General features: G+C 44.9%; 1 protein-coding gene across 1 annotated transcript; it reads left to right on the top strand.

Annotated features, from left to right (window-relative positions):
* The first annotated feature begins 285 nt into the window (after nucleotides 1-285).
* On the top strand, nucleotides 286-3,984 carry LOC123666956. Its single transcript, XM_045600972.1, has one exon. The coding sequence runs from the start codon at nucleotides 286-288 to the stop codon at nucleotides 3,982-3,984; it is 3,699 nt and encodes a 1,232-aa protein (XP_045456928.1).
* The last annotated feature ends 5,116 nt before the right edge of the window (nucleotides 3,985-9,100 follow it).

Below are 9,100 nucleotides of genomic sequence, written 5' to 3' on the forward strand. Positions count from 1 at the left end.
TGCCGCTACGAGGACCCCCGGCGCGAGGACTGGCACGATGGAGGCAGCTCCGACTAGGTAGCTGCCGCCCTAGCTCCCACCACGGCCACCTCCACTGAGCCTTTAAGCCGTCAACAGTCCGTCTGTCAAACTGTCCTTTTGCCGACGGCCTCAGTGCAGGTGTACAACCCGAGGGGCGACTGTCTAACAGTTCGCGCCTTATTGGACTCGGGTTCACAACGTTGTGTTGCCTCTACTTGGTTGGTGGGAAGACTAGGGCTCCCCTGGAGCTCTGAATCACGTCGAATGGTAGGCATCGGAGGCGTGGAGCCTCCTGCTCCTAGGGGAAGAGCTGAATTAGTATTTGGTCCTGCTAGCGAACCTCTTCGCATACTAGTTAGGGTAAATGTCCTCGATGACATAGTAGGTTCTCTCCCTACCGTCCCCTTGAATGACAGCGCTGTTCGTTGTGCGTCGGGATTGAAACCGGCAGACCCGCAGTGGTACCAACCGGGCCCTATCGATTTGTTGCTGGGTGCTGACGCGCTGGGACTTATTGCGTTGGGCGAGATACGAGCCCTACAGCCCAATGGGCTGTCGGCCCTGTCCACTGTATTTGGGTACACCTTCTTTGGCCCGGTTCTATGGTCTCCACCTTCTCAAACTGCCGATGCGCTCTCTCTTGTAGGCGTGTCCCTCTCGGACGTAGTCCAGCGGTTCTGGGAAATCGAGGAGCCGCCACACGCGGCTCGAGCCAACCCTCTTGACCGTGAGTGCGAGTTGTTCTATCAGAACAATACCGGCCGTCGTGTCGACGGTCGCTTTGTCACTCGTCTACCTTTTCTCAACCCACGGCCCTCTTTGGGCCAATCTCGTACCCTGGCCGAAAAGAGGCTTCTGTCCATGGAGCGCCGCATGCGGCGCGACCCAGCCTTTCGCGACAAATATGTCGCCTTCATGCGCGAATACCAAGAGCTGGGTCACATGTCCCCTTCCAACTTCGATTGGCGCTCACAGGAGCACTACTTCCTCCCTCACCATGCGGTCTTGCGGACCCCGGAGAGCAAAATTCGCGTGGTATTCGACGGCTCCGCCGCCACGTCCAATGGCGTGTCCCTGAACCAATGTCTCCACTCTGGCCCTAAACTGATAAAGGACATATCCGACATCTTGACCCACTTCCGTCGGCACCAGGTGGTCTTTGTAGCCGACATTCGAATGATGTTCCGCCAATCTGTGGTCCATCGCGATGACCGTCGATACCAGCTCATTTTGTGGCGCGAGAATCCCAGCGACCCGATACGGGTGTTTGAGCTGAACACTACCACTTATGGACTCCGGTCCAGCCCGTATATCGCCATGCGAACCCTACTTGAGCTCGCCGAGAGGGAGCGTCTACACTACGCTCGGGGGGCTTCTATCCTGGAAACTTCTGTCTACATGGACGACATCTGCACTGGAGCCTCATCTGTCGAGGAAGCTCTCGTATTGCGGGACGAATTGATTGCCATCCTGAAGTCCGGCGGTTATGAGTTACGCAAATGGCTATCGAATTCCCCTCATCTTTTGAAAGATCTACCGGGAGAGGATCAACAGGATCCTCATCTTTTTGAGCACCCCGACAATCCTAATTTGCTGACTGTGCTGGGTATCCAGTACCAGCCTGTCCAAGATTCCTTCACGTATCGAGTTGAACTCGATCCCTCTCCTAAAACATGGACCAAGCGTTCCGTACTGTCCACAGTAGCTCGCACCTTCGATCCAAATGGATGGATCACTCCGGTCATTTTCTTGGCCAAATGCTTTCTTCAAAAGCTCTGGCTAGCCGGGCTGGGCTGGGACGAGCCTCTTAATGGTGCTCTCTTGCGAGAGTGGCTCTCTATTGTGTCCTCCCTCCCGGACATCAACCGAGTCTCAATGCCAAGGTGCTTCCTTCCTCCAGGGAGATGCCGGGCTACCCTGCATGGATTCTGCGACGCCTCTGAGAAGGGCTATGCAGCTGTGGTGTACTTGCGGACTGTAAGCTCGTCTGGCCAGACCGCGGTCCATCTCGTACTTGCCAAGAGCAAGGTTGCTCCCATAAGGTCCCGCCTGACGATCCCCAAATTGGAGCTGTCCGGAGCCGCTCTTCTCACGCGACTTCTCAACCACGTCCACTCGTCTCTGAACTCCGTAATCGACATTACGGACGTCTATGCTTGGTCGGACAGTGAGATCGTACTTTGTTGGCTCAGAGCTTCCCCTCACAACCTGGAAGTTTTTGTCGCGAATCGCGTGTCGCAAATCCAGAACTCAGAGACGTCTCTAAACTGGAGACATGTACCGGGGGAATTAAACCCGGCAGACTGCGCTTCTCGCGGCTGCGAAGCCCCCTCTTTGATCGACCACCCGCTGTGGTGGGAACCCAATTGGTTGACTGAGTCTCCTTCAGTCTGGCCCCAAAATAAATTATCTGAACCACTTGAATTGCCTGGCCTACGAGCTCGAGTAGGAGTGGCCAAGGATAAGCCCACTCAGGATTTCTCCCTGCTAGAGCGCTACAGCTCCCTCGATAAACTTTTAGGAGTGACTGCTTGGATGCGTCGATTCGTCCGCAATTCGAGAGACCCATCCACCCGAATCTCTGATTCGGTTTTGTCCCCTGGCGAGCGTCACGAAGCCTTAATGTATTGGACCCGTATGGTTCAATCCGAGCACTTTGAGCCCGTTATTGAAACTCTAAGGCGGGGCTCCGTTGTCAAGGGCGCCTTGGGCCGTCTGAACCCCTTTCTGGACGACGCCGGGATGTTGCGCGTGGGTGGACGTCTGAGAAATTCCCAATTGCCCTACGGGGCTCGACATCCGTTATTGCTCCCTAAAGATGGCCCTTTTGTTCGGTTGTTGGTCACTTACCATCACCTTAAGAATGCTCACGCTGGCTGCAATGCCCTTTCAGCCATTTTGCAGCGGGAGTTTTGGATTTTGGCAGGCCGACGCACCATCCGGAGCGTCATCTTTAAATGTATCCCGTGCTACAAACTGAAGGCCGCCATTTCTCACCCTATGATGGGCGACTTGCCAGCCGATCGCGTCACTGCCATCCGACCATTCGCTGGAGTCGGAACTGATTTTGCTGGCCCTTTCCTAGTCAAGTCGTCCCACCTTCGTAACGCGCGATCACATAAAGCCTACCTGTGCGTGTTCGTATGCCTCTCCACTAAGGCCGTTCATCTGGAACTTGTAAGTGCCCTCAGCACTGAGGCCTTTGTGGCCACACTAAGCCGCTTTGTGTCTCGCCGTGGGGTCCCTGACCTGATCCGATCCGACTGCGGAACCAATTATAAGGGCACGGATAGATATCTGAACGAAGTTGTGGACTTCCTGTCTAGCAACAAGACTTATTTAGGTACTGAGATGTCAAAGCGGGGCATCCAGTGGAAGTTCGACCCTCCTGCCTGCCCGCACTGGGGCGGTATTTTTGAGGCGGTAGTTAAAGTTGCAAAAACGCATCTCCGTCGCGTTATTGGCGAAACTATTCTGACTTTTGAGGAGCTTGCTACTGTATTCTGCAAGATTGAGGCGGTACTCAACTCTCGGCCCCTTGGCCCCCTATCGTCCGATCCAAATGATTTGGAGGTCCTAACCCCTGGTCACTTCCTGATTGGCCAGCCACTTAACGCCCTGCCTGAATACCCGTTTAAGGACGTAAAGTCCTCGCGTCTTAGTAGATTTGACCTGCTGCAACAGATGACCCAGAGTTTTTGGCATCGATGGTCCCTGGAGTACCTACATCTTTTGCAGCAGCGCGTTAAGTGGTCTGACAAGACGGACCCCCCTCAGGTTGGAGATCTCGTGTTGGTCAAAGAACCCAACGCTCTGCCATTGTACTGGCGCCGCGGTCGCATCGTTAAGCTATCATATGGATCGGATGGCGTGCCCAGGGTTGCCGAGGTCTTGGTCGGAGATTCGGTCTTGCAACGCGCCGTCGCGACTCTGTCTCGTTTACCAATTTGCTCGCGGACATAATGCCATTCTGTCCGGGACGGGGGATTGTTTAGGCCAAATCGCGCCTTAGAGCGATTGCCTTAGGGTTTAGTTTAACCGTGGCTCTGTCATTTATTACTTATGATTTTGTAATACCATTTCGCTGCGTTAGCGACGCTTTTTTCTGTATGGGCTTCATCGGTGATATCGCCAGGTGGCACGGCCCCCCGCCGTCGCCGCCGCCCGCGCCGCTTAGCTTCGAACAGTCTCGAATTCGCTCGGCACGGTGTGGCTGTATCGCTTCTTGACGGCGGGCCGGTTCGCTTTGTTAGAACTATTGTTTTGCGCGTGCCTCGTGGTTTATTAACTACTTACTTTTTACTGCTACTTTTTAATTGCTGTGCTTATAAATTAACTGTAAATATTTGTTGTTGTGCTTGTGACTGTAACTGCTTGTGTTTTTCTTATAATTAATTCTGTGACCGGGGTTGTCTACTCGCTGTCGAAGTCTGGGGGCCTGGGGCCTCCCTTTCGGGGACCGTCAGGACACCTACTTACACTCAACGTCACACTACACCACACGACCTACACACTTTCCCTGGCGATCTTCGACCTCAATAGACCCTAGCTGCTCTTCGACGGTGAGTTCAATTTCATTACTATTTTCAACCCTCTTTTTTTTTTGTGTATTTGATTGCTCACGCCGCATATCCCGATCGCCATTGGTATTCCGTACCCGACCCTAGGCAGTCCGCCGGGAGGTCGCTGATGGGCCCCGACCTCTGAGGCTCTGCTGGATTGGCTAGGGCCGTAACAGACCTCGTGACGTTTTTGTACAATAGGGTTCCGATAGATGGCGTTATTTGATTCGTTTATTTAAAATTTGATATAGTATTAATCTTTTTCTTAGACTAGTAAGCCATTTTCGTGCCTATTTAGACAATCGATCTAAAGGAGTAAACTGCTGTCGTGCGTCGGAGCTGACACACACACTTTTTCACATTCACTGTTCTTGTTTATGTTCGCTGTCGTACGTTTTGTATTTGGAACTGGATATCTTCATATATTTTTTGTGTATAGAAATGATTACTTACCAGAGTCTCGTAGACTATTGAAGTGAAGAAGACATAATGAGTGCTGTTTTACTACCAAAACCAAAATCAGAAAATATTTAACCGTACTTTACAAAATCAAAATTAGACTGTAATAAATGACCCAGTTATAATTAAATAAATACAAGGGCGTCGGACACTAACAAAAAGTGCAACTCGAAGTGAAAACAATGTACAAAGTTCCGAAGCACCGGGAAAAAGCTGCATAAATTGTCTGATTGTATACGAAAGTTTTTAAAACAGCGACCGAGTAATGTTGTTTTTTATCACGAGTTAGAGTTTTTGTTCAGAACGATGTTCGCGTTTTAAACAATACCTCTTGGAAGAGGATTTCGCATCTCGAGATGGTTTTGCCGCTCTTAGTCGTCGGAAAAAAAATATTTCTACGATTTTTTGCAATTTATCTATTCCATTTACACATAGTATTGTAGTTTTTATTACGATGCGTTAAGATTTAATATTCCTTAACGTGGTATGACATTTTAAAAGGAATGGATTTTTTACTTTAATAATTGTAATGATGATAAATTTGTGTAGAATAGAAACTGTTGTGTAAAAATCTTTAAATTTTTACGAAATTATGTATATACAGTTCTAGATATAAATATACCTAAGATTTAGAATGTTTTGAAATTAATCTTCCTAATCTTATTAAGGAATTATATTTTCAGTGATGAGTTATTTTATAAAAAACAAAACTAAAAATTACTATCATAACTACCATAGCAAATAATAACTGAGGTAGGATACAGCAGAAAATTTCCAGCTCAAAATATGGAGCAGCCCGACTGCGGTAGTACCTCGACCTTACAGAAGATCACAGCTAAATAATACTGCTTTAACGCAGTGTTGTGTTCCTATTGGTGAGTGAGGTGACCAGAGCTCCTACGGGGGGGGGGGATTGGGGATTGGGTCGGCAACGCGCTTGCGATGCTTCTAGTATTGTAAACGTCTTTAGGCTACGGTAATCGCTTACCATCAGATAAGCCAGACGCTTGTTTGCCGACATAGTTATATAAATTAAAAATAATAGTCTTGAATATGACGTTCTCCGAATAATTTGAGTAAGTAAATAAGTAAGGAAGTTTATCATCGAGTCATTATTGTGTTCCATTTATTAGACATTTTTTTGGTATTTAAGCAGTATTTCATTTCACACTAGAGTAATCTAGAAAGACATGGCATATAGCCTAAGCTACCTAAAGACTTGCACACAAGTGCAGCGTGTAGGCACAGCGCTAGCCATCCATCCCGTTTTGAAAGTTTCCAAGTGAACTTTAATCCCGACGAACGTAATTGCTAAAGTTTGAATACAAAACCATGTTCGCGGAATGCGCGATTTAGTGTCAGACGTTTTGTAATTGATGTAGATGGTTCGCGGCTTTGCAAGTTGGATGAAAAACGGTTGCTCGATGGAAAAAATAAGAAGAAATATTCTCATTACGACGATTACGCAGAGCGTTAATTTACGGTGAATATTAATTTAATTTTTCTTTTCCCGCCACCTGTTTCAGATAATTGGTAAATGTATTTTTCGTTATCTTCAAAAGTAAGCTTAAATCATTACTCTTATGAGATTAACGCAAATGTACGAAAAAAGCTTATGTTGTTTTAACTTTTATTTGATTTATTTAGTTGAGAGTAGGATTGTTTGAAAACAGAAAACGTAATTATAACAACATAACTAATATATAATCTGAATTATAATTATGATATTCATTACAACATTTCACATTAAGAGACTGCTGTTTTTAAACATAACATTGACAATATTATCTAATATATAAAATTTTCGTGTCGCGGTGTTTGTAGTTAAACTCCTCCGAAACGGCTTGACCGATTCTCATCAAATTTTGTGTGCATATTGGGTAGATCTGAGAATCGAACAACGTCTATTTTTCATCCCCTTAAATGTTAAGGGTAGTTTACCTCAAAAATTTTTTTTTAAATATTTTGATAATTTATGTTGTTTTCATTGATCATACAACCCTAAATTTTCATAATATATATGGCAAAACAACGTTTGCTGGATCAGCTAGTCTTATATATAAAATTCTCGTGTCACAATGTTAGTTACCATACTCCTCCGAAACGGGTAGATCTGAGAATCGGTCAACATCTATTTTTCATACCCCTAAGTTATAAGGGCGGAGGGGGGTTAAGTAATGGGGTTAATAACATATATGGCAAAACAACGTTTGTGGGGTCAGCTAGTAAGTAATAATATTCTCAATGCTACATTTAAAAACAGTAATTTACAGTAACTGTATTTGTCATAATTTGGCTTCAGATAAATTCTGTGAGAAATAGTCTCAAGAATGGTGGCATTATTTTTCCGTTGATCTTGAGTGCAAAAAACGAGCTAGCCCTTCTTTGAGGAATTTTCCTTTGGGAGCAAGTGCTGAGATATACATGGAGGTGTATGATGTATGAGGTGGGGATGCATGAGGATCTTGGAAATTTAGTGGTTATTCGACTTTAAATGACATAAATGGCATGATAAAATCTAGAATCCTTAAAATATTAACATCCTTGTAATAAATAAATTGCTGATATGTAAAGCTTGCGCCAAAACCTATTTAACCCCAATAATCCAAACAACTCCTAACTCATCTGCAGTACATCGTTCGTTGGTACATTTATTGAAATCCAAACTCTCAAATGCAAAACTATTCACGAAATACCGGAGCACTATCGACTGGACTATTTAAAATTGTGACCATTTTTTACAAATTGGCTTTACGCTGTATGCACTGGGAAAAAAGAAAATACGTCGATTCAATTCTCTAGCGAGCTTCAGTGCTGCGTGTTTGCTATTCACTCGATCTTTGAGCATTTATGTTATTATTAGCTGGTCAAGGGCTCAATTCGAATATATTAAAAACTGATGTTTAAACGTCACATCATCACATCGCATCAGCCTATTGCAGTCCACTGGTGGACATAGGCCTCCACAAGTTCGCGCCAAAAAATGGCGTAAACTCATGCGTGTTGGCCATAGTAACCACGCTGAGCAGGCGGGTTGGTGACCGCAGGGCTGGCTTTGTCGCACTGAAGACGCTGCTGCCCGTCTTCGGTCTGTGTATTTCAAAGCCAGCAGTTGAATGGTTATCCCGCCATCAGTCAGCTTTATAAGTTCCAAGGTGGTAGTGGAACCGTGTTATCCCTCAGTCGCCTCTTATGACACCCACGGGATGAGAGGTGATGGCTATATTCTTTAATGCCGTAGCCACACAGCATATTTAAACGTATAAAGATAAAAAAACGTGGTCTGGAATGGGTGACTTTTTGGGTATCCTTTTTAATTGATTCAACTTGTAACATTCCAATGCTATAGGCCACTTTCTCCGTGTTGGAAAAAAACAAAGCTAAATCCACTTGCTGCTTCACTTGGTTTGGCAGATTTGAGTTTCTTACGCGATGATATTCTTGTTATTAATATTTTACAGTTTATTAATTTATTTACGGCATGAAAATTAAATCGTTTTAAAACGTAATTTAAAAAAAAAAACTCTTTCAAATAATATTATTTATGCATATATGACTTTACTAACATTTAAATATTGCAGTCATAATTAGCGATAATTATTGCTCAATAATATTTGTCATTAAAATTAATACGAATACTTGCATACAGGAAACGAAATTTCGTTCATTGGTGAAATAAGTCGAATAGGTACGATACCTCGTGGAATCGTAATTTTTTATCGTCCATCCCCCGGGTACGTTTTCTGTTACAGACGCACGTCGGCGAAATATTCCGCTGGTTTATGGCCGACGAATTTCGGTAATATCTAGGTCGGTCGACTAATTTCGTTTATCCGTTTTCCGTGTAAAAATCCCTACCTTAAAATGTGCCGTATTAAAAATTTACCGATCAACGAGCCGGTGTTTTGCTGAATTTTATATAAAAAAATTCTTACTTGTTACTTTTGATAAGCATTCGTGTTTTATTACATAAAAGGAATAATATTCATAGGCAGGATTATTCATTGTTAAAATTTTTCATTTAATAATAATAATAATGTATTGTAGGCCCGTAATAT

Source organism: Melitaea cinxia, chromosome 2 (assembly GCF_905220565.1).
Source record: "Melitaea cinxia chromosome 2, ilMelCinx1.1, whole genome shotgun sequence".
In the NCBI taxonomy this organism is placed as follows: Eukaryota; Metazoa; Arthropoda; class Insecta; order Lepidoptera; family Nymphalidae; genus Melitaea; species Melitaea cinxia.